The sequence below is a fragment of the Hippoglossus hippoglossus genome, chromosome 5 (genome assembly GCF_009819705.1).
Source record: "Hippoglossus hippoglossus isolate fHipHip1 chromosome 5, fHipHip1.pri, whole genome shotgun sequence".
Lineage (NCBI taxonomy): Eukaryota > Metazoa > Chordata > Actinopteri > Pleuronectiformes > Pleuronectidae > Hippoglossus > Hippoglossus hippoglossus.
Genome location: NC_047155.1, coordinates 1,804,346 through 1,831,313, shown reverse-complemented (window position 1 = coordinate 1,831,313; position 26,968 = coordinate 1,804,346). Strand labels below are relative to the sequence as shown.

Here is a 26,968-nt window from a genome sequence, read left to right as displayed (position 1 = left end):
GTGTTGCCTCCCGTCAGACAGGAAGTCTGTGATCCACCTGCAGGTGGAGTCAGGTACACTCAGCTGGGAGAGCTTGTCCTGTAGCAGAGCCGGAATGATGGTGTTGAAGGCAGAGCTGAAGTCCACAAACAGGATCCTGGCGTAGGTTCCTGAGGAGTCCAGGTGCTGGAGGATGAAGTGAAGGGCCATGTTTACTGCATCGTCTACAGACCTGTTGGCTCTGTAGGCAAACTGCAGGGGGTCCAGGAGAGGGTCAGTGATGGCTTTGAGGTGGAACAGCACAAGGCGCTCAAATGCCTTCATCACCACAGAGGTCAGGGCGACGGGTCTGTAATCATTGAGTCCAGTGATCTTTGTTTTTTTGGGGACAGGGATGATGGTGGAGGTCTTGAAGCAGGCTGGTACGTGGCATGTCTCCAGTGAGGTGTTAAAAATGGCTGTGAACACCGGAGACAGCTGGTCAGCACAGTGTTTCAGGATTGATGGAGAGACAGAGTCTGGCCCGGCTGCTTTGCGGGGGTTCTGTCTCCTGAAGAGTCTGTTGACGTCCCTCTCCAGGATGGAGAGAGTCGTCACTGTGATAGGGGAGGAGGGAGGGGGCTCTGAGGTGGGCAGTTGTGGAAAGGCGCAGGCCTTTGCTATGGTGGGGGAGGTGCAGTTGATGGGCTGGAGGGTGGTGTCACGGGGGATGGTGTCAGGACTGTCCCATTGTCTTTCAAAGCGACAGTAAAACTCATTCAAGTCGTTGGCCAGGCGTGGGTCGTTAGTGGAGTGGGGGGCTCTAGGCTTACAATTTGTAATCTGCCTAAGCCCTTTCCAGACAGAGGCAGAGTCATTGGCTGAGAACTGGTGTTGGAGTTTCTCAGAGTACAGACGTTTGGCTTCTCTCACCTCCTTGCTAAACCTGTATTTCGACTCTATAAACCTGTCTCTGTCCCCACTCCTGAACGCTTCTTCCTTCTCCAACCTTAACTTTTTGAGATTGGCTGTGAAACGGGGTTTGTCATTGTCGTAACACACCCTGGAGCGTGATGGGACACAGCTGTCCACACAGAAGCTGATATAAGAAGTCACAGCCTCTGTGTACTCGTCCAGACTGTTTGTAGCAGTCCTGAAAACCTCCCAATCTGTACAGTCCAAGCACGCCTGAAGATCCTCCACAGCTTCCCTGGTCCACTGCTTTGAAGTCCTCACAACAGGTTTGCAGAGTTTTAGTTTCTGCCTGTATGCAGGAATCAAATGGACCATGACCGAGAGTCCCAGTGCAGCCCGGGGGACGGCGTGATAGGCACTGCTTACTGTGGTGTAACAGTGATTTATATTTGGGGAGTTCGCAGGTGAGATTTCCTTTGTTAAAGTCGCCGAGGACAGGAGTCCGGGTTAGTCCGTTCCACACACAGTATCTGGTCGGCGAGCACGCGTTGTGCCTCTTGCACGTTAGCCTGCGGTGGAATGTAAACACCGACCAGAATGAATGAAACAAACTCACGGGGGGAGTAGAAGAGTTTGCATTTGATAAAAAAATATTCCAGATCAGGAGAACAGTGCTGTTGAATCAATGTCACATCATTGCACCAGCCGCAGTTAGTGTAGAAGCAGATTCCTCCACCTTTCGTCTTGCCGGAGAGTTCCGTGTGGCGGTCCGCTCTGAAAAGCTGGAAGCCAGCCAACTGCAGCGCAGAGTCCGGTATCGAACCACACAGCCACGTCTCCATGAAGCACAGGACGGAAGATGAGGAGAAGTCTCTGTTCTTACTAACTAGTAGCTGGAGTTCGTCCAGCTTGTTGCACAGTGAACGCTCGTTGGAGAGGAATATACCTGGTAGCGGTGTGCGAAGTCCCCGCCGGCGGAGACGCACAAGTGAACCGGCACGTTTACCTCTCCTCCGTCGCTTCACTGTATGTACGAAGGTGAGGGCGCCTTTGACCAGAATATCCAAAATTTCGACAGATGAGGCGGAAAAGTCGGAAATAAATTCTCAGGAGTTATGACCCTGATGTTCATGAGCATTTCTCTGGTGAAAGAGCTCCCGGTTCTTAGGCAAAACACTGAATTAACTAACAAAACAAGACAAAACATCGCGCACCAACACACCGAGGCAGCCGTCCGCGGCACCATCATTGTATTTCACACATCTGCAGGGATGTAAAACTCACCAGGATATTTTTCATTAGACTTTAGAATAGGGTTATGGGTCGGATAGGATAAATAAAGTGACCTCTGAGCGCCCTTCTGGTTCGGAAGTGACCGAAGGACGGAAAGTTAAGTGACTGGGAACAGCTGCAGCTTTTTCCTGCCTCACTCTCGATGCTAACACACTAACTACAGCTAACTAGCTCGTTGTTCACTAGCAGCAAGTTAACACTGACGTTGTGCCACGGCTAGCTGGAGCTAACAGCTAACTCACTCAAACAGCAGAACACGCAGTTGGGTTCTTTACGGACAGATCTTGATGCTAATTGAAAGGTGCGTCTAATGCTAACCTGTGTTCACAACCGAGCCCCATTCAAACTATAGCGCTGCACCGTTTACCAGCAGAGAAACTGGGGTTAGAGGCAAGTGGAGCCACGAATCACTTCGGTAACGAGTGTAAAAGAATAAAACCCTTTAATTAACAGGATATTTGCCGGTAATTTGGTGGGACTTCCAGTCGCGGTGGGCGGCACCAGTCGTTAGCAGTGGGAGCTAGCTCTAAAAGTAGAAGCTTTTCAAACACATGGCCTCTGTGGTTCCGCTCGTTGATTGAGACTCAGACATCTCAAGGTTTAAACCCTTCATCTCCAGCACGAGCACACGCACGCACACACACACCCCGCCACGTTTGTCTCGACTGTTTCCTCCGTGGACCAGAGAACAACACGTACCGGAGGCTAGCTAGCTAATTAGCTTGAAAACACAACAAAAGATTGTCACTGGTGTTTTCGAGGCATTAAGAGTCAAACTCGCGGCGGTTCGGCTTCAGAAACGTCCCAGATTGATGTGCAGCGTCCGTGTGGGGGTTGAAATGTCAACTGACCTGACTCCTGTCGGGCTCATTCTACCACAACTGACTGCGTACGTAGCTGCTAACCACCGACAAGCTAACAGGCATTAGCGCTGGCGCGGAGGGACCCCTGGTGCAAAGAGGTTTAGGAGGCTGAGATCTGCCTGAATGAATTTATCTTTACTTGTGCATCAGACAGAAAATCCTGCAGATTGTTTCCACCTTTTCTCAACTCCAGGTTAAAAACACACTTACTGTATTACTGCCATAAGAATATATAGTATAGTAATTGTATTATTACTATATGAACTAATGCAGTATCTGCATGAAGATGTTTCTCACTCAAACAGCTCTAGGTTTAAAATAAAGTACAAAGAAATGTTGTTCACAAGGTGCAGGGACACTGTTCCCTTATTTGGTCACTTAATTAGGGCCCGAGCACCGACAGTGGGAGGCCCTATTGAAATTGTAAGGGAGAGACTTCCGGTGTCATGGCGGAGTGAGGACGTCTTCTGGAAACTCTCCTCACCTATTTCATATTTTATTTGTTAGAAACACGTATTTAGTTTAAAGTCGCGTCGCTTTCCTTTACTTAAACCTCCTACTCCATTAATCGTTTCTGTCTGACCGGTAAATATGTCAAACAAAGCCGGGAGAGGTAAACAAGCTGGCAAGAATGATCAGGCCATGCCGCCCGAAGCCGGTGCTAGCAAGCAAACGTCGGGCAGTGCTAGCTTGGAGCTAACGCACGGGGCACTGAAAGAACTGCGAGATGGCATCAAAGAGGATGTGGCTGCGGTGAGGGACGAGATATTATCAGAGCTACGTTCATCTGTTTCGACCCTCCAAACGACCGTCTCCATGCACGTTTGCAGGCATCGAAACCTCTCTGACGGACGTGGATCAGAGAGTTACTGAGCTTGAAACTTCCCACACCGCACTGCAAGCTGAAAACTCTAAGCTACACGCTAAACTGGACACTCTGGAGAATTTCTCGAGGAGGAATAATATAAGGGTGACTGGTCTGGAGGAGAAAATTGAAGGAAACCACCCCTCTGCCTTTATAGAAAAGTTCCTGACCGAGGTGTTTGGAGAGGACATTTTCACTCGCCCACCTGTGGTGGACCGTGCCCATCGCACTCTGAGACCGCCGCAGCCGACTGGTCCCCCGCGGGCTATGGTGGTGCGCATGCATTACTACCAGACGAAGGAGCAGATTCTGCGGATGTCGTGGGAGAAAGGGCAGTTGAAATACCGAGGAGCAAAGATCAGCTTTTACCCCGATCTCAGCGCGGACCTACTACGTAGAAGAACCGCGTTCCTCCCAGTCAAGAAACAGCTTCGGGAGGCGGGAGTGAAGTACTCTCTGCTACACCCAGCAAGGCTCCGGTTCCTTTTCAACGGAAAGAAGTACGAGTTTGAAACCCCAACAGAGGCGGCTGCTTTTGTCAAGGCCAAGATTCTACCAGCGGTGACATCAGAAAACGACGGAGAGTGATGGTATGTAGGCTCACTACAGCCAGTACAAGACTGACAATGTAACCCAATCTATAGCGTGAGGACACACTCCGTGAGACAAATGTAAGCTAACGTTACATCAAAATGCACAGTTGTCTACGTTAATGCTACTTCAGAATTTATAATGCCCTGTGTTCTATATTTCAATATTTTCCGTATTTTTTATTTATTTTCTTTTGAATGGGCCAATCTGGGAATAGTAGCCTGCCCTAATTATATTGGAATATTAAAGCTCAATGGCCTGTTTGTAGAAGGTGGGATGTTTGATGGCAAAATGTGTCAGGCAGAATATAGCCTCGTGACAAACACCAGGCAGATATGTTATCAAAGGAGGTAAACAACATAATAATTGACTCTTTAAACGTGTTTCGTTATCCTCTGTTAGATGAGGAGAGTTAGGTGCAAGCGTTGTTTAGCTAAGATGCACCTTTTTGCACTTGTTTTCTGGGGTTTTAATGCACTTAGTTTGGGTAAGTGCTGGGGGAGGGGGGGAAGCATCCTTTTTATTTTGCTGTCTTTTTGTAATGTAATGTACACGTCTTACTCTTATCTATGGCCATCCTTTTTTATTGTGACACTCTTTGTACTACATAGCGCAATGTTCTGTCTTCCTGCCCTATATATGCTAGTACAGCACAACTCTGTAAAGTATGAGTACAGTTAGGAATAGTGGTAGAAAAGTGAAGTTCATCTCTTGGAATGTGAAATCGCTGAATCACCCCGTGAAGAGGAACAAGGTACTGGCACATTTAGGTCAACTTGGGGTAGGGGTAGCCTTCCTCCAAGAGACACACCTACGAAGGGCAGATGTTTCGGGTATTCAGAGGAGTTGGGTGGGGAAAGTCTTTCATTCCAAGTTCAACGCTAGGGCCAGGGGCGCAGCTATTCTTATACACAAAAGTGTTACCTTTGATAGTGATCAGGTAATTGCAGACATGAATGGCCGGTTTGTCATAGTCACCGGTCAGCTTTTCAATAAACCTGTTATCCTCGCCAGTGTATACGCTCCAAACTGGGACGACAGCGCTTTTATTAACTCTTTTTTCTCTACTGTCCCTGGGATCAATAGCCACCACTTGATTGTTGGGGGTGACTTTAATTGTGTTCTCTGCCCCAGTCTTGATCGGTCTTCTACCAAACATGCACCACTGTCTAAAATGGCCACAGCTATTAGTACCTTTATTGAGCAGTATGGAATGGTTGACCCCTGGCGTTTACACTTCCCTACAGGAAAGGCTTTTTCTTTCTTTTCACCAGTTCACCATACGTTTTCCAGGATTGATTATTTTATTCTAGATGCCCGGCTTATACCCTCTTCTAGCCCTCCCACTTACCATAGTATAGTTATATCTGATCACGCTCCCCTATCCTTTGAACTAGATTTCCCTGATCATCCTGCCCCATATAAACAGTGGCGCCTGAACCCTCTTCTACTCTCTGACAGCGCTTTTGTAAAATTCATCCAAACCCACATACAAATTTTTATTGAGACCAATGCATCACTGGAGGTATCTCATAGCACCATATGGGAAGCGCTGAAAGCATACTTGTGAGGCCAAATTATTGGCTATGCCTCAAATACCAAAAAGGCGAGGATGGCCAAATTGAAAGAGCTTTCTGTCAAAATTTCACAGCTGGACAATCAGTATGCCTCAACGCCTACTCCAGAACTTTATCAAAAGCGGATTCACCTACAGACTGAGTTTGATCTAGCCTCCACCTCAGCAGCAGAGCAGCTGTTATTAAAGTCCCGACATTCGTTTTACGAGTTTGGCGACAAAGCAGGCCGGCTTCTTGCTCACCAAGCCCGCCAAACCGCAGCCGAACGCCAGATAACTCAAATCAAGACCACCTCGGGTTCAGTGACCACAGATCACAAGGAGATTAATGATGCTTTTGTAGCGTTTTATACAAACTTATACTCGTCTGAATGTGACGATGAGGCTTCCGATTCAGAGTCGTTTTTTCGGAATTTGAACCTACCAACCCTTGAGGACTCTCAGAAAGATGCCCTCGACTCCCCCCTGACGCTGGAGGAGGTTTGTGATGCCATTAAATATATGCAATCTGGCAAATCCCCTGGACCAGACGGGTTCCCAGTGGAGTTCTTTAAGAAATTTGCAGAAGACTTATCCCCAATACTACTATCAATGTTTAATGAATCATTTTCAATTGGCCATCTCCCTGAAACCCTGAACCAAGCCTCCATCTGTCTCCTACCTAAAAAGGACAAAGACCCCTTGTTGTGCGGGTCTCACAGTCCGATTTCCCTTCTAAATGTGGACTGTAAAATTCTCGCTAAGTCCCTTGCTCTGCGGCTTGAAAGTGCTCTTCCCAAGCTGGTGTTACCTGACCAAACCGGATTTATTCGAAGCAGACATTCCTATTCTAATATCCGTAGGCTGTTCGATATTATTTATACTACCACCAGTTCGGATGATCCTGAGCTTGTAATATCCTTAGATGCAGAGAAGGCGTTCGACCGGGTGGAGTGGGAATATTTATTTATGACCATGAGGAAATTTGGCTTTGGTGATGATTTTATCTCCTGGGTTAAATTGTTGTACGCCTCTCCCTTAGCCTCTGTCCATACTAATGACTCTCACTCAAAATATTTCCCACTACATAGAGGCACGAGACAGGGCTGTCCTATGAGTCCTCTGCTTTTTGCTCTGGCGATTGAACCGCTTGCGGCTTCTATTCGTCAATGCCAGGCAATTGAAGGGATAACTCGAGGGGACACAACACACAAGCTCTCGCTTTATGCCGATGATTTACTTTTGTACATTGCTAACCCAGTATATTCTTTGCCGCACGTCCTGTCTACCTTGGAACGATTTGGAAAGTTTTCAGGTTACAAACTGAATTTAGAAAAAAGCGAACTTTATCCCATAAACAAAGCAGCTCTCGATATCCCGGCCACAGCCTTCCCATTCAAGAGAGTGTCTTCCCATTTTAAATACCTTGGGGTGGTGGTGCCGCAGTATTTTCACAAGTTATATAAACTAAACTTCACACCGTTATTGGATCGATGCAGGCAGGACATAAACCGCTGGCGCACATTACCCTTATCATTAGCTGGCCGGATTAACCTAATCAAGATGAATGTTCTTCCTAGGTTTCTGTATTTGTATCAATGTATTCCGATTTTCATTCCTAAAAAACATTTTTTTACACTGGACCAAATACTATTTGCATTTATATGGGATGGAAAGGCCCCCCGTATTCGCAGAACTTTTTTACAAAGGCCGAAAAAGTTAGGAGGAATGTCAATGCCTAATTTTCTTCACTATTACTGGGCCTGCAATGTTCAAAAGGTCATAATGTGGGCTAACATATTTCAAATGTTGACTGTGAATTATCCATGTAAAATTCCAATAAACAGAAGTTGAAAAAAAAAAGAAATTGTAAGGATTATTATTATTATTATTATTATTTTTCAGGCAAAAGAAGGGGCTTTTTGAGGGCTTCAACGTGCTCAAATCGTTACCAAAGTCTGCAGAAAGTTAGAAAGTGGTGAAAATGTACGTATTCTGGAGTATTTAGAAATGGGCGTGGCAAAATGGCTCAACATCGCCACCTGGAACGCAATCCACAGATTTAAGTCACAATTGTGATATGAACTGGTCAGGCAGGGTGTCGTCTAACACGTCTCATCCCCACAACAGCCACATAGTTTCCTCCACCAAGCAGGTTATGTTTCACCCCTGTCTGTAAATTTGTTGGCTATAAACAAGATTACCCAAAAACTACGGGCCGGATTACCACGAGACTTGATGAACAGATGTGGTATGTATCAGGTAAGAACCCATTACATTTCTATGATGGACATCTGGAGAGCACATCACCCAGACAAGAAACAATTTACTTCTTTCTCATCTCGACACCAAACATACTCCACTTTTTACTGGGGGGTCAGCAGAACGACATTTGTGTTCACATATACAGCTCCTCTGGAGAAGGTCCTGAGGTTCTCCAGAGTTCTGTGCATGTCTGAAAGCAGCTTTAGACTGTAAACAACTCAACGACACAAACACTAACTATAATTTATTGCTTTTAATACATCCTCACCTTCCGGAGGCACAACCTTTTTACGGCAGACAACTGTAAAAAGAAAACATTCTTACATCAGATCGTTGGATAAATGGAAATACACGTTTTAGATTAAAAGTATGAATACAAAGAATACAATGGAATAAAACACAGTATCATTAAACTTCATGAATAGGTCTGCCAGGAAATGATACTCACCGGTGCAGTTAGATGTGTGCACTTCTTGCTATGGAGAAGAAACAAAGGGACAATACAGTGACAACAGGATTTTGGGTCGCATTGTCGGGAGGCGAAGGCGGCACGAAATCTCTCTGTGCAGGAAAAACTCTGGATTATGTTATTGTCCTAGTCTGAGTTCACAGAATAAAGTTTTCACACATGTCTTTTGGTTGCTGGTTGGTTTATCAGCAGCATAACAAAAAATGAATTTGCACCAAACTTGGAGGAGGGATGGGGTCGCAGCATGAGAAGAACTCGTTCAATTTTGCAAAAATCAGGACAAAGGGTCAGATCCTTACTTTAACATAACAGATTAAAGAAATCTGCAGTAATATTTAGTGAGTTGATATTTATAAGTGTGCAATTTAGTGCAGCTTAAAATTTTCAAATTTCTTAAAATTATTTGTTCCACAACTGTAGTTTAACTGTAGCCTTTCTAGACACATATTTTGTGTTGCTGTATTATACTGTGTTAAGTTTATTTCTCTTTAGCAGACACACGTAGTTAAGAGTAAAATATATGTTTCATTGGTTTTCATTTCACTCTGTAATCATTTAGGTGATCAGACCACTCCCTTTTTTCTTTAATATGTCTACTATAACAACTAGACAGTCGTGCTGGATGGTCCAGCCTTGGCTGAGGTATAGATTCTGTACCTTCTATTCCTAATTCTGAGAATGAAGTTCGTCACCAAACATTTGTGCATAACAAAACAAAAACATATTTTTTCAGATTAGAGCTGTAATACCTCTGAAAGCCAGTCTCCCCTGTAGATGACCCGTGGGAAGCATTCTGAGGTGATGAAGGTGCTCACGTTCGCACTCCTGACTGTACCATCCTTCCTAAGTCCTTCCTGATCACGAGCACGGAGTGCTAATGACAACATACAAGATGAGCTCAACCATCCTACTGATGAAGTGATAACATATGCATGCCAATACAAGAGTGAAGCCCATAAAATGAACATTTTGCAAGATGTGGAATTTTGAAATTAGTTGGTAGATCAAAATAATAACAATAATAAGAATAAGAATAAGGAATACTCTGGTTTATTTCACTTCCACCTGTGTCACCTGCGTTGGTCCACGAATAGCTACAGCCTGATGCCCCCTCATCTGGGACGCTGTAGGTGGTTTGATCAGTGCCCTGAGTGACAGTACAGGTGACGTTCCCTGCCCCACAAACTTGTAGAAGACAATCTGGAGAACGGAAAGACAGGACGATCACCAGAGGCACGATTCGATTGTGAAGTGCCCTCAGGTCTGAGCTGGGTAGACTGTAACAAATCGATAGATTGTAAAAAAAAATTATCAGACAGCTGCAGCTCATTGAAAACACAACAGCCTGAGTCTTCACTAGCACCGGGACAGTGGATCATATCAGTCCAGTTCTCAGGTCCTTTCACTGCATCCTGTCCATCAAAGAATAGATTTCAAAATATTGCTGTTGGTTTATAAGGCACTGAATGGTTATATACATTTCTAATCTACTACTATTTAACCATCCAGTCCCCTCAGGTAGTCTGGGACGGGTCTACTTTCTGTCCCCATCAGTCCAAACTAAACATGGAGAAGCAGCACCCAGTTCTAATGCTCCACGCATCTGGATCAATCTCCTAAAAAACCATGAGGCTTCCACCACCACTGTTGTGATATCCCAGCAGATTCAGCAGAGTCGGCCCCATTACTCTGCTGTAAAGCTCCTCCTCCTCCTCCTAAAACACTATCATACTATTTGGGCTCCAATGACGGATTACAACTTATGATCTTCTTCATAAAGAAATATAATATAAGTGTGACAAATTTTATGACATATTTTAAAGCTGAGAATCGTAACACTGACTTCATTATGAACTTGTTTTGTATTTCTGACTGACAAGCGAACACGTTTGAATCATTTAAATTAAACATAACTAACATCCGACAGATCTACCAGCCAATCACAAGTGACTTTTTGTTTCAAAGGTCTGTGGTTTCATCCAATGGTGAAGTGAGATGAGTTCTCACCAGCGATTTCGCTGCGATTCATATGCTAATTAGATCACACCTTCGCTCAGCGACTCCCCGGCGGCACTCCCCCCTCCCTAGCCCCCCCACTGCTCTACCGGGGGTATGTTTCTGCCAGTTTGTGTCACGGGTGAACGCGGAATTCGCATCCTGTAAACGGGCACTGACTGCCAACATTTGGCTTTTCGTGCAGTGAGAGAGTTTCTTTGGTCTCAGCTGCTCAATGATCAGAGCAGAAGCTGCAGTCGGTTTGTACTGAGCTGAAGTTTCTGTTTCCGCCTCCACTCTGACCTGCTCTCACTTTAACTAATAATCACTCATTACTAGTTATCAGGACCTGATCAGTACATGAAGTAACTTAGTGTTTGTTTGATGCGCTCCAGCGTTTATGAGGCTGCATTTAAACATCATGAAAATTGACTCGTCAACATTTTGTGCTCAGTACAAAATGAGACGAGACGCTCACAGTCTCATTAGCACAGGGACACAGAAATACAGAAAAAGATATATGTGGAAATGAATTTAAGACATTTATTTCTGTATTTATTCCTTATTTATTTATGCATTTAAGTATTTATTCATACATTTATTTATATATTTATTTATAATGAAGTCATGTTTCGTCTTCCATATTTTCTACTGTACAGTATTAGTACTTTAGTTTCCTCCTCGTCCTCCAGTCCAGCAGGCGTCGCTGTTGGCTCTGAGCTCGGTGTCTCTGTTTACCTGCCGCTGGCTCTCTTTGTCCGCTCCGGGACTCAAAGTGCGCAAAGACGAGGAACATGTCCGCCGTGCAGCTGCTGCGGGTGTCGGTACGTGAGCGGATCAGCGCTGCCGCGGAAGGCTTTCTGCTGCAGGTGGAGAAAGGAGGAGAAACGGCTCGAGTCCCGGCGCTGAGGGCGATGCTCACCGAGCGGCTCGCGGCGGCGGCGGAGGAGATCGTCGCGGTGATTGAGGAAACCGTGGCGGAGTACGAACACAGAGTGGAGCGGTCCGAGCGGGAGGTCTGCCGCCAGAGGAGGCTGCTGGATGCCGTGATGAAGCCCGAACTCCGGCTGCACAGAGTCGGTCAGTCCCTCGAGGAGCCGCTCACAGGCTAACGTTAGCTAGCTCCAGCTCTGCTAACACGAGTTGATCAAACTAACACTCCTTAAAGGGAATGATGAGTTTAAAACGATGTCTGGTTGGTTAAGTTGATGAAATGTGTAGATCAAAGGATCAGGAGCTTTGACCCTCAACGGCAGCCCGGGGTCACGTGTCCTTGATAATCATCTGCAACATGCTGTTAGAAAGCTCAGCACACATCTGGGGTGTTCATGCATTTTGGCTCCTTTTGTGTAAAAACAGACACATATTGTGTGAATAATTATGATACTGGCATATTTTAAAGTGAGTATAATTTCTACATCACTGTTGTGTTATATTAATAACAATAGACCCTATTTGTGAGATGCTTGATTTCGAAACGATCGCTGTGACACATAGATGAATAAATCCATGTAGGTCATAGCAACACTTTCCCTGAACTGGAGAATCTGGGTTTTATTTAAATACTAAAACTGGTTTACAACATGGATTGATTCAGTCACTGGAGTTGTGCAGTTAAGATGACTCCTGCTATTCCAGTCTATTCCTATTCCACTCCACGTGTTGATAATCGTAATATATTACGCTTGTTTCAGGACAAAAAGTAAAACTTGCGGTTCTGTCTCGCTCCAGATGCCATCTTGAGAAATCTCCCCTGGATGCTTCAGCTTCAAGTGCTCGTGCATCACGGTTGTGCTGCTGTGATCATTTTGGATTTGCAGAGTTTACAGAGAAACATGTTGTTTGGTGTCCGTCTAAAAAACTCCCACACTTTAGATGATCGTGGGCTATTTGCTTTTTGGGTGAATTCAAGCTTTGACTCGACGCAGCCATCTTCCTTCCTCCTAATGACGTCATCACTAGAAGACCAGACAGAGATGTGAAGAGAGTTTGTGGTGATAAGAGCTGACGACGGTGTCGGGGTGATGTAAACATGATCACATGATCTATGCAGCAGAGTTAATACGTCACTTCCTGTCTCTGTCTGCTGCTCCACCTTCACCTGAGTAATGAGGAGGATTTGATACTGTTGTGAACGAGTCTGTGCAGAAAACCTGCTGCTGTGTTGTTCATGTGTGAAACACAAACTCTGGAGAAACTCTGGAGACAATTCTCTGGTTGTTACCCACAGGTCATGTCTGAAAACAGCTTAACCAACTAACTAACCTCCACTCGCCCTGCTCTGCTCTGTTAGTGTCCTAATTTGTTTATTTGGCCTCAAAATATAAAACTTTTTTACTGGAAACACTTCCAGTGTTTAAAGCTGCTAAATTTACGAGCTGCGTCGAGATGTTGAGGTAACTATGAACTACCTCAACATCTCTGCTTCCTGAGTGTGATCATTCAAAAATAATAACAGTCGACATTAAACGACACAACACAAGTTTTTAAAAACACTTCAGGGAACTCGGAAATGATAAACGTGTGTATTTGTGTTTCAGTGTGTCCTGCAGACGTACAGCAGCTGATGGTGAATAAAGAAGAGGTTCCCCCTAAGCAGCAGCAGTTGAGCCCCATTGTGGACCAGGAGGACCCAGAGCCCCCCCACATTAAAGAGGAACAGGAGGAACCGTGGACCAATCAGGAGGGAGAGCAGCTTCAACAACTTGAGCAGGCTGATATCAAGTTCACATGGACTGCTGTCACTGTGAAGAGTGAAGAAGATGAAGAGAAACCTGAGTTGTCACAGCTTCATCAGAGTCAGACTGAGGAGAACAGAGCGGACTGTGGAGAACAAGAACCAGCCAGGAACTCAGGTACTGATGGACATTTACAACAAGGTACTGAGGACAAGACTGAAGGCAGTGAAGATGATTGGATGCAGACCAGGGAACCTCAGTCTGGTTTAAATACAACAAATAACAAACAGCCTCTAAGTGATATGAAATGTAAAACTGGTAAGAAAGCATTTGGTTGTTCTGAGTGTGATAAAACATTTAATCAAAAGTACAATCTAACTATACATATGAGGAATCATACAGGACAGAGACCGTTTAGTTGCTCCGAGTGTGGTAAAAGCTTTCTTCAAAAGTGCCATCTAACTGCACATATGACGATTCATACAGGAGAGAAACCATTTAGTTGCTCCGAGTGTGGTAAAAGATTTAGCCGAAATGGCCGCCTAACTGTACATATGAGGACTCATACAGGAGAGAGACCGTTTAGTTGCTCCGAGTGTGGTAAAAGATTTCTTCAAAAGGGCTATCTAACTGCACATATGAGGATTCATGCAGGAGAGAAAATATTTAGTTGCTTTGAGTGTGGTAAAAGATTTCTTCAAAAGGGCTATCTAACTGCACATATGAGGATTCATACAGGAAATAAAGCATTTAGTTGCTCCGAGTGTGGTAAAAGATTTCTTCTAAAGGGCAATCTAACTGCACATAGGAGGACTCATACAGGAGAGAGACCGGTTAGTTGCTCCGAGTGTGGTAAAAGATTTTTTCAAAAGGGCGATCTAACTGAACATATGAGGATTCATAAAGGAGAGAAAATATTTGGTTGCTTTGAGTGTGGTAAAAGATTTAACCAAAAGAGCAATCTAACTGGACATATGAGGACTCATAAAGGAGAGAAAGCATTTATTTGCTCTGAGTGTGGTAAAAGATTTAGCCGAAAGAGCAATCTAACTGTACATATGAGGACTCATACAGGAGAGAAAGCATTTAGTTGCTCCTAGTGTGGTAAAATATTTAGACTAATGGATGTTGGGACATGGTTTTTGGGAGACCAAAGCTCTGCCTATATGTGCAGCCAAAAGCCTGAAGCCGCATGTCCCTCCAGGACTTAGTCTACCAGGGGCCATCAACATCACAGAGGTGTGAAAACCCCCCCAGTGACACAGGTTTCAACTCCCATTGGTCACTCTGGACCCCATGACCTGTGAGGTCACCGGGCCAATATAAGGCCTGTTCCCCCTATTTTCGCTCTCTTCCTACAATCCTTCCACAGGAGAGAAGGCTGTCGAGCCTCTTCTCCAGCTCACATCTTCTCTTCCCATCCAACTCTTCGAGAGGAGCACAAAGGTGCAGCTTTCAGCTCATCTCACCAAGGAAACCTCCTCGCACTCCAAGCTCTACCAACCCTTCAAGCAGCGACTCGATGTCCTGCTGGAGAACTTCAAACAGCAACTGAACTCAACAGAATCACCAAGGCAGGAGCCACAAACCAGCCAGACGACTTCACAGAACTTCGAACTGCACAGCATCTCCTTTTCTCCCCTTTCCACGGACGGGTAACACATCTTGGCTTAATAATTATACTAGGCTAAGCAAGACTGTTTATTCGATTCTGTGTGATGTTTATGAGTTTGATTTGTGGTGTTGTGATATTTTGGGTACAAGTTATTGAGAAAGTAATGTTAGTCTGTTATGCTCTTCACAGTCTTTCGTTGCATCCAATCTAGTAACTTTGTCTAATTTGGCACACAGACACATGCATATCCCTCCACCTAATTAGCTCTGACCCCTGCTACATGTCGTAAAGACAATAGAGGGGGCGGAGGGTGTTATCTTCAAAGTGGCCAGCCGCCATTTTGGAAGCACATAGGGGGGGGGGGGAAGGGTGTTATCATTTTGGCCAGCCGCCATTTTGAAAGCACGCTGACTCACACAGACACACACACATACCTATCATTGTTTAGTAATTACACCTTTAGTAGTTTGTGTTTTTATACTTTATTATATTCATAATAAATGTTTTTCTTTCACAAATGTTTTTTCATTAATGTTGCATAAGTGAATTTTGCCAACCTCTACACTGTCAAGAACTCCATATCCTTCAACTTAGCTAACTATCTATATGGTAATTTTGTTTATAGTTATTAATTTAATTGTTAATCAGAGTTCCAAATTTGTAGTTAGTACTTTTATGAGACTTAATCAATTAATTGGCTATCTTTTCCCTTCCTTTGAAGGGTGGTGCCCCGAGGTAACTTTAATCAATTAAAGTTATTTAATATTAATAATCAAATATTAATATTTCATATTTTATTTTGATAACCAAATTTATTGAATGCCGAAAGGCACACCATTTTATGGTATCACGTTTGATGCATTATGGCACAACATGGGTAATGTAACTGCATATGAGTAGTCATATGGGAGAGAATGAATTTACTTGCTCTGTGGTTAAAGATTTAAGTTGCATCGTTTGCAACAAAAGATTTATTAGGATTTGTCAGCAACTATTCATATTATACATATTCATAGTTCACTGTTGTAAATAGAGAATTTAGATGTGAAAACTTGGCCAATAAAATAATTCTGATGTAGGTGTATGAGTTTGTATATATGTACAAATAAACATGTATAAATACACATTTATAGCCATATTTTTATTATTTATATTGTATTTATTATTACATATTTTTTGTACAGGTAAACATATTCATAGATTTATAGGAAGCTGGTTAAGTAAGATAATTGTTAATTAATGACTTATGGAGAAGGGGTGAGATTAAATAAATTTGTGCTTCTCACTCATTTTCGAATATGTAGATTAAATCATGAAGCACTGCTACTAAATGCAAAACCGCGTGAGGCTGCCAGATTCTGGAAAGAAAAGCACTTGTTAAAACAGATTTAAAGGATCTGTTCAGTGTTAAGTGGATTTCTAGCAAGAAGGCGACAAAATTTGTCTTTCAAACCGACTCCTTCAGCAAATGAAAGAAGCAGACGCTGTCTGTGTTGTTATATCGAGGCTGCAGTGCTGAAAGCTACATGCTCGTATAATCTGTCTTCAAGTGCAGGACAAGGGGAACGCGTCCTGCCGGTCTCTTGTGCTTTCAGAAACAGATAATATATACCGCACTTTTAAGAAACTCTAATCCTGAGTCCTCACTCTGTCCTGAACGCTCCGTAAATCCTGCTGAGCTGAAAAAATGCATTTAAATCAGTGTAGTTTATAGTGAAGACAAGTAATGTTTTTGATTAAAATATAATCACACTGACTTGATCGTAGTGACTCAGACATGATCCTACTGACTCGGACATGATCCTACTGACTCGGACAGTGACTCAGACAAACTCCTGGTCGTTCAGACACAACTTGAGCGACTGGAACACTGTTATATCTCACGCTCACAAAGCTGTGACAGATATTTAATGACATTACCAAAACGACTGAAATGTGCCATGGTGACTTGTACACGATCTTAGTGTCTTGAAGATACTTTTGGCAACACGGACATGATCCTGATACTCAATTAATGACTGATCGCTGAGCCTCGGATATTATAACCACAGTAATACAGATGGGATCAAAGTGACTCGGACATTAGATGAGTGACCTGCACGTGACGTGTTGACTTGAACATTCAACACTAAAGACAGAAGACTTGGGGCTCGACTTGGACTCGATGTTCTGTAACTTTGACTTCTACACTGTAACTCACTTTATTCTCATGCTTTTGGCCTCTAAATGTTGCCCGTGTGTCAAAGCCTCAAGATTTACTGAGGAGCATAGAGCAGCCATTCCAGCACCGTTAAAGAGAAGCATCAGGCTAACAGCACGTAAGTATATTTAACGCGTGTTGTTGCAGAGGGAACAGTAAACATCCTCAGCAGTGACAACCATTTCTATAAGCAAAATAGAGATGTTTGAAATCGCTTTATGTTATACATTTAACGTGATGCAGCATTTCAGCGATGATAGTCACTATTTCCAAAGAGGAATCGATAAAGTGCCAAAACCTTACTTTCAAAGTCGCTACAGGCTCAACTTCCTGTTCGGTGATTTCGGAGGAGAAGCCGAGAGGAGTCGCTGCCGTCACCGGAGTTAGACATGGAGGTAAAACCACTGATCAGAATCAGAAGTATTTATTGCCAAGTAGGTTTACATCTACCTGGAATTTGCCTTGGTATATAGGTGCATACAAAGAACATAAAACATAAAAACACAATAAGTACGACACATAAGAAAAAACAAATATAAAATAAAAAGATATAAAAGATATAATAAAATAAAGTAAAATGCAAAACAGGATTGCAATGTGAATGTGCAATATGCAATGTGCAATGTAATGTGTGTTAATGTAACACAGACTTGAGGCGTGGGGGCGGGATAAGAGTCCAAGTCAGGTGGGGGTCCCGGGCCTTGTTGATAAGGCCAACTGCAGCCGGGAAGAAGCTGGTCTTGTGGCGTGAGGTTTTGGTCCTGATGGACCGCAGCCTCCTGCCGGAGGGAAGTACCTTGAAGAGTTTGTGACCCGGGTGGGAAGGATCGGCCACAATCTTACCTGCACGCCTCAGGGTCCTAGAGGCAAACAGGTCCTGTAGAGATGGCAGATTGCAGCCAATCACCTTCTCAGCAGAACGGATGATACGCTGCAATCTGCCTTTGTCATTGGCAGTGGCAGCAGCGTACCAGATGGTGATGGAGGAGGTGAGGATGGACTCGATGATGCAGGTGTAGAAGTGCACCATCATTGTCTTTGGCAGGTTGAACTTCTTCAGCTGCCGCAGGAAGTACATCCTCTGTTGAGCTCTTTTGGTGAGGGAGCTGATGTTCAGCTCCCACTTGAGGTCCTGGGAGATGATGGTGCCCAGGACTCCGCAGTGTCGACTGGGGAGTCTCTCAGGGTGATGGGGGTGGGTGGGGCTGGGTTCCTTCTAAAGTCTACAACCATCTCCACTGTTTTCAGAGCATTGAGCTCCAGGTTGTTCTGACCACACCAGGTCACCAGATGGTCAATCTCCCACCTGTAGGCGGACTCATCCCCACCAGAGATGAGCCCAATGAGGGTGGTGTCGTCCGCGAACTTAAGGAGTTTGACGGACTGGTGACTGGAGGTGCAGCTGTTGGTATACAGGGAGAAGAGTAGAGGGGAAAGAACACAGCCTTGAGGGGAACCGGTGCTTATGGTCCTGGAATCAGAGACATGCTTCCCCAGCCTCACGTGTTGTCTCCCGTCAGACAGGAAGTCTGTGATCCACCTGCAGGTGGAGTCAGGTACACTCAGCTGGGAGAGCTTGTCCTGTAGCAGAGCCGGAATGATGGTGTTGAAGGCAGAGCTGAAGTCCACAAACTGAGGAGTCCAGGTGCTGGAGGATGAAGTGAAGGGCCATGTTTACTGCATCGTCTACACACCTGTTGGCTCTGTAGGCAAACTGCAGGGGGTCCAGGAGAGGGTCAGTGATGGCTTTGAGGTGGAACAGCACAAGGCGCTCAAATGCCTTCATCACCACAGAGGTCAGGGCGACGGGTCTGTAATCATTGAGTCCAGTGATCTTTGTTTTTTTGGGGACAGGGATGATGGTGGAGGTCTTGAAGCAGGCTGGTACGTGGCATGTCTCCAGTGAGGTGTTAAAAATGGCTGTGAACACCGGAGACAGCTGATCAGCACAGTGTTTCAGGATTGATGGAGAGACAGAGTCTGGCCCGGCTGCTTTGCGGGGGTTCTGTCTCCTGAAGAGTCTGTTGACATCCCTCTCCAGGATGGAGAGAGTCGTCACTGTGATAGGGGAGGAGGGAGGGGGCTCTGAGGTGGGCAGTTGTGGAAAGGCGCAGGCCTTTGCTATGGTGGGGGAGGTGCAGTTGATGGGCTGGAGGGTGGTGTCACGGGGGATGGTGTCAGGACTGTCCCATTGTCTTTCAAAGCGACAGTAAAACTCATTCAAGTCATTGGCCAGGCGTGGGTCGTTAGTGGAGTGGGGGGATCTAGGCTTACAATTTGTAATCTGCCTAAGCCCTTTCCAGACAGAGGCAGAGTCATTGGCTGAGAACTGGTGTTGGAGTTTCTCAGAGTACAGACGTTTGGCTTCTCTCATCTCCTTGCTAAACCTGTATTTTGACTCTATAAACCTGTCTCTGTCCCCACTCCTGAATGCTTCTTCCTTCTCCAACCTTAACTTTTTGAGTTTGGCTGTGAACCAGGGTTTGTCATTGTTGTAACACACCCTGGAGCGTGATGGGACACAGCTGTCCACACAGAAGCTGATATAAGAAGTCACAGCCTCTGTGTACTCGTCCAGACTGTTTGTAGCAGTCCTGAAAACCTCCCAATCTGTACAGTCCAAGCACGCCTGAAGATCCTCCACAGCTTCACTGGTCCACTGCTTTGAAGTCCTCACAACAGGTTTGCAGAGTTTTAGTTTCTGCCTGTATGCAGGAATCAAATGGACCATGACCGAGAGTCCCAGTGCAGCCCGGGGGACGGCGTGATAGGCACTGCTTACTGTGGTGTAACAGTGATCCAGAATATTCTCCTCTCTGGTCGGGCATTTCATAAATTGTTTATATTTGGGGAGTTCGCGGGTGAGATTTCCTTTGTTAAAGTCGCCGAGGACAGGAGTCCGGGTTAGTCCGTTCCACACACAGTATCTGGTCGGCGAGCATGCGTTGTGCCTCTTGCACGTTAGCCTGCGGTGGAATGTAAACACCGACCAGAATGAATGAAACAAACTCACGGGGGGAGTAGAAGAGTTTGCATTTGATAAAAAAAATTTCCAGATCAGGAGAACAGTGCTGTTGAATCAATGTCACATCATTGCACCAGCCGCAGTTAGTATAGAAGCAGATTCCTCCACCTTTCGTCTTGCCGGAGAGTTCCGTGTGGCGGTCCGCTCTGAAAAGTTGGAAGCCAGCCAACTGCAGCACAGAGTCCGGTATCGAACCACACAGCCACGTCTCCGTGAAGCCCAGAACGGAAGATGAGAAGAAGTCTCTGTTCTTACTAACTAGTAGCTGGAGTTCGTCCAGCTTGTTGCACAGTGAACGCACGTTGGAGAGGAATATACCTGGTAGCGGTGTGCGAAGTCCCCGCCGGCGGAGACGCACAAGTGAACCGGCACGTTTACCTCTCCTCCGTCGCTTCACTGTATGTACGAAGGTGAGGGCGCCTTTGACCAGAATATCCAAAATTTCCACAGATGAGGCAATAAAAGTCGGAAATAAATTCTCAGGAGTTATGACCCTGATGTTCATGAGCATTTCTCTGGTGAAAGAGCTCCCGGTTCTTAGGCAAAACACTGAATTAACTAACAAAACAAGACAAAACATCGCGCACCAACACACCGAGGCAGCCGTCCGCGGCACCATCATTGTATTTCACACATCTGCAGGGATGTAAAACTCACCAGGATATTTTTCATTAGACTTTAGAATAGGGTTATGGGTCGGATAGGATAAATAAAGTGACCTCTGAGCGCCCTTCTGGTTCGGAAGTGACCGAAGGACGGAAAGTTAAGTGACTGGGAACAGCTGCAGCTTTTTCCTGCCTCACTCTCGATGCTAACACACTAACTACAGCTAACTAGCTCGTTGTTCACTAGCAGCTAGTTAACACTGACGTTGTGCCACGGCTAGCTGGAGCTAACAGCTAACTCACGCAAACAGCAGAACACGCAGTTGGGTTCTTTACGGACAGATCTTGATGCTAATTGAAAGGTGCGTCTAATGCTAACCTGTGTTCACAACCGAGCCCCATTCAAACTATAGCGCTGCACCGTTTACCAGCAGATAAACTGGGGTTAGAGGCAAGTGGAGCCACGAATCACTTCGGTAACGAGTGTAAAAGAATAAAACCCTTTAATTAACAGGATATTTGCCAGTAATTTGGTGGGACTTCCAGTCGCGGTGGGCGGCACCAGTCGTTAGCAGTGGGAGCTAGCTCTAAAAGTAGAAGCTTTTCAAACACATGGCCTCCGTGGTTCCGCTCGTTGATTGAGACTCAGACATCTCAGCGTTTAAACCCTTCATCTCCAGCACGTGCACACGCACGCACACACACACCCCGCCACGTTTGTCTTGACTGTTTCCTCCGTGGACCAGAGAACAACACGTACCGGAGGCTAGCTAGCTAATTAGCTTGAAAACACAACAAAAGATTGTCACCGGTGTTTTCGAGGCATTAAGAGTCAAACTCGCGGCTGTTCGGCTTCAGAAACGTCCCAGATTGATGTGCAGCATCCGTGTGGGGGTTGAAATGTCAACTGACCTGACTCCTGTCGGGCTCATTCTACCACAACTGACTGCGTACGTAGCTGCTAACCACCGACAAGCTAACAGGCATTAGCGCTGGCGCGGAGGGACCCCTGGTGCAAAGAGGTTTAGGAGGCTGAGATCTGCCTGAATGAATTTATCTTTACTTGTGCATCAGACAGAAAATCCTGCAGATTGTTTCCACTTTTTCTCAACTCCAGGTTAAAAACACACTTACTGTATTACTGCCATAAGAATATATAGTATAGTAATTGTATTATTACTATATGAACTAATGCAGTATCTGCATGAAGATGTTTCTCACTCAAACAGCTCTAGGTTTAAAATAAAGTACAAAGAAATGTTGTTCACAAGGTGCAGGGACACTGTTCCCTTATTTGGTCACTTAATTAGGGCCCGCGCACCGACAGTGGGCCCTATTGAAATTGACAGGATTATTATTATTATTATTATTTTTCAGGCAAAAGAAGGGGCTTTTTGAGGGCTTCAACGTGCTCAAATCGTTACCAAAGTTTGCAGAAAGTTAGAAAGTGGTGAAAATGTACGTATTCTGGAGTATTTAGAAATGGGCGTGGCAAAATGGCTCAACATCGCCACCTGGAACGCAATCCACAGATTTAAGTCACAGTTATGATATGAACTGGTCAGGCAGGGTGTCGTCTAACACGTCTCATCCCCACAACAGCCACATAGTTTCCTCCACCAAGCAGGTTATGTTTCACCCCTGTCTGTAAATTGGTTGGCTATAAACAAGATTACCCAAAAACTACGGGCCGGATTACCACGAGACTTGGTGAACAGATGTGGTATGTATCAGGTAAGAACCCATTACATTTCTATGATGGACATCTGGAGAGCACATCACCCAGACAAGAAACAATTTACTTCTTTCTCATCTCGACACCAAACATACTCCACTTTTTACTGGGGGGTCAGCAGAAGGACATTTGCGTTCACATATACAGCTCCTCTGGAGAAGGTCCTGAGGTTCTCCAGAGTTCTGTGCATGTCTGAAAGCAGCTTTAGACCGTAAACAACTCAACGACACAAACACTAACTATAATTTATTGCTTTTAATACATCCTCACCTTCCGGAGGCACAACCTTTTTACGGCAGACAACTGTAAAAAGAAAACATTCTTACATCAGATCGTTGGATAAATGGAAATACACGTTTTAGATTAAAAGTATGAATACAAAGAATACAATGGAATAAAACACAGTATCATTAAACTTCATGAATAGGTCTGCCAGGAAATGATACTCACCGGTGCAGTTAGATGTGTGCACTTCTTGCTATGGAGAAGAAACAAAGGGACAATACAGTGACAACAGGATTTTGGGTCGCATTGTCGGGAGGCGAAGGCGGCACGAAATCTCTCTGTGCAGGAAAAAATCTGGATTATGTTATTGTCCTAGTCTGAGTTCACAGAATAAAGTTTTCACACATGTCTGTTGGTTGCTGGTTGGTTTATCAGCAGCATAACAAAAAATGTATTTACACCAAACTTGGAGGAGGGATGGGGTCGCAGCATGAGAAGAACTCGTTCAATTTTGCAAAAATCAGGACAAAGGGTCAGATCCTTACTTTAACATAACAGATTAAAAAAAATCTGCAGTCATATTTAGTGAGTTGATATTTATAAGCGATTTAGTGCAGCTTAAAATTTTCAAATTTCTTTAAATTATTTGTTCCACAACTGTAGTTTAACTGTAGCCTTTCTAGACACATATTTTGTGTTGCTGTATTATACTGTGTTAAGTTTATTTCTCTTTAGCAGACACACGTAGTTAAGAGTAAAATATATGTTTCATTGGTTTTCATTTCACTCTGTAATCATTTAGGTGATCAGACCACTCCCTTTTTTCTTTAATATGTCTACTATAACAACTAGACAGTCGTGCTGGATGGTCCAGCCTTGGCTGAGGTATAGATTCTGTACCTTCTATTCATAATTCTGAGAATGAAGTTCGTCACCAAACATTTGTGCATAACAAAACAAAAACATATTTTTTCAGATTAGAGCTGTAATACCTCTGAAAGCCAGTCTCCCCTGTAGATGACCCGTGGGAAGCATTCTGAGGTGATGAAGGTGCTCACGTTCGCACTCCTGACTGTACCATCCTTCCTAAGTCCTTCCTGATCACGAGCACGGAGTGCTAATGACAACATACAAGATGAGCTCAACCATCCTACTGATGAAGTGATAACATATGCATGCCAATACAAGAGTGAAGCCGATAAAATTAACATTTTGCAAGATGTGGAATTTTGAAATTAGTTGGTAGATAACAATAATAAGAATAAGAATAAGGAATACTCTGGTTTATTTCACTTACACCTGTGTCACTTGCGTTGGTCCACGAATAGCTACAGCCTGATGCCCCCTCATCTGGGACGCTGTAGGTGGTTTGATCAGTGCCCTGAGTGACAGTACAGGTGACGTTCCCTGCCCCACAAACTTGTAGAAGACAATCTGGAGAACGGAAAGACAGGACGATCACCAGAGGCACGATTCGATTGTGAAGTGCCCTCAGGTCTGAGCTGGGTAGACTGTAACAAATCGATAGACTGTAAAAAAAAATTATCAGACAGCTGCAGCTCATTGAAAACACAACAGCCTGAGTCTTCACTAGCACCGGGACAGTGGATCATATCAGTCCAGTTCTCAGGTCCTTTCATTGCATCCTGTCCATCAAAGAATAGATTTCAAAATATTGCTGATGGTTTATAAGGCACTGAATGGTTATATACATTTCTAATCTACTACTATTTAACCATCCAGTCCCCTCAGGTAGTCTGGGACGGGTCTACTTTCTGTCCCCATCAGTCCAAACTAAACATGGAGAAGCAGCACCCAGTTCTAATGCTCCACGCATCTGGATCAATCTCCTAAAAAACCATTTGGCTTTTCGTGCAGTGAGAGAGTTTCTTTGGTCTCAGCTGCTCAATGATCAGAGCAGAAGCTGCAGTCGGTTTGTACTGAGCTGAAGTTTCTGTTTCCGCCTCCACTCTGACCTGCTCTCACTTTAACTAATAATCACTCATTACTAGTTATCAGGACCTGATCAGTACATGAAGTAACTTAGTGTTTGTTTGATGCGCTCCAGCGTTTATGAGGCTGCATTTAAACATCATGAAAATTGACTCATCAACATTTTGTGCTCAGTACAAAATGAGACGAGACGCTCACAGTCTCATTAGCACAGGGACACAGAAATACAGAAAAAGATATATGTGGAAATAAATTTAAGACATTTATTTCTATATTTATTCCTTATTTATTTATGCATTTAAGTATTTATTTATACATTCATTTATATATTTATTTATAATTAAGTCATGTTTCGTCTTCCATATTTTCTACTGTACAGTATTAGTACTTTAGATTCCTCCTCGTCCTCCAGTCCAGCAGGCGTCGCTGTTGGCTCTGAGCTCGGTGTCTCTGTTTACCTGCCGCTGGCTCTCTTTGTCCGCTCCGGGACTCAAAGTGCGCAAAGACGAGGAACATGTCCGCCGTGCAGCTGCTGCGGGTGTCGGTACGTGAGCAGATCAGCGCTGCCGCGGAAGGCTTTCTGCTGCAGGTGGAGAAAGGAGGAGAAACGGCTCGAGTCCCGGCGCTGAGGGCGATGCTCACCGAGCGGCTCGCGGCGGCGGCGGAGGAGATCGTCGCGGTGATTGAGGAAACCGTGGCGGAGTACGAACACAGAGTGGAGCGGTCCGAGCGGGAGGTCTGCCGCCAGAGGAGGCTGCTGGATGCCGTGATGAAGCCCGAACTCCGGCTGCACAGAGTCGGTCAGTCCCTCGAGGAGCCGCTCACAGGCTAACGTTAGCTAGCTCCAGCTCTGCTAACACGAGTTGATCAAACTAACACTCCTTAAAGGGAATGATGAGTTTAAAACGATGTCTGGTTGGTTAAGTTGATGAAATGTGTAGATCAAAGGATCAGGAGCTTTGATCCTCAACGGCAGCCCGGGGTCACGTGTCCTTGATAATCATCTGCAACATGCTGTTAGAAAGCTCAGCACACATCTGGGGTGTTCATGCATTTTGGCTCCTTTTGTGTAAAAACAGACACATATTGTGTGAATAATTATGATACTGGCATATTTTAAAGTCAGTATAATTTCTACATCACTGTTGTGTTATATTAATAACAATAGACCCTATTTGTGAGATGCTTGATTTCGAAACGATCGCTGTGACACATAGATGAATAAATCCATGTAGGTCATAGCAACACTTTCCCTGAACTGGAGAATCTGGGTTTTATTTAAATACTAAAACTGGTTTACAACATGGATTGATTCAGTCACTGGAGTTGTGCAGTTAAGATGACTCCTGCTATTCCAGTCTATTCCTATTCCACTCCACGTGTTGATAATCGTAATATATTACGCTTGTTTCAGGACAAAAAGTAAAACTTGCGGTTCTGTCTCGCTCCAGATGCCATCTTGAGAAATCTCCCCTGGATGCTTCAGCTTCAAGTGCTCGTGCATCACGGTTGTGCTGCTGTGATCATTTTGGATTTGCAGAGTTTACAGAGAAACATGTTGTTTGGTGTCCGTCTAAAAAACTCCCACACTTTAGATGATCGTGGGCTATTTGCTCTTTGGGTGAATTCAAGCTTTGACTCGACGCAGCCGTCTTCCTTCCTCCTAATGACGTCATCACTAGAAGACCAGACAGAGATGTGAAGAGAGTTTGTGGTGATAAGAGCTGACGACGGTGTCGGGGTGATGTAAACATGATCACATGATCTATGCAGCAGAGTTAATATGTCACTTCCTGTCTCTGTCTGCTGCTCCACCTTCACCTGAGTAATGAGGAGGATTTGATACTGTTGTGAACGAGTCTGTGCAGAAAACCTGCTGCTGTGTTGTTCATGTGTGAAACACAAACTCTGGAGAAACTCTGGAGACAATTCTCTGGTTGTTACCCACAGGTCATGTCTGAAAACAGCTTAACCAACTAACTAACCTCCACTCGCCCTGCTCTGCTCTGTTAGTGTCCTAATTTGTTTATTTGGCCTCAAAATATAAAACTTTTTTACTGGAAACACTTCCAGTGTTTAAAGCTGCTAAATTTACGAGCTGCGTCGAGATGTTGAGGTAACTATGAACTACCTCAACATCTCTGCTTCCTGAGTGTGATCATT

At 44.6% G+C, this 26,968-nt stretch overlaps 1 protein-coding gene across 1 annotated transcript in view; it reads left to right on the top strand.

Annotated features, from left to right (window-relative positions):
• The window catches only part of LOC117761169 (titin-like), a 190,964-nt gene that overhangs the window by 76,594 nt on the left and 87,402 nt on the right, over nucleotides 1-26,968 (top strand). Inside the window, exon 9 of the mRNA XM_034584835.1 lies at nucleotides 13,310-13,672. Within this exon, the coding sequence (XP_034440726.1) occupies nucleotides 13,310-13,672 (363 nt within the window). The remainder of the gene's footprint in view (nucleotides 1-13,309; nucleotides 13,673-26,968) is intronic.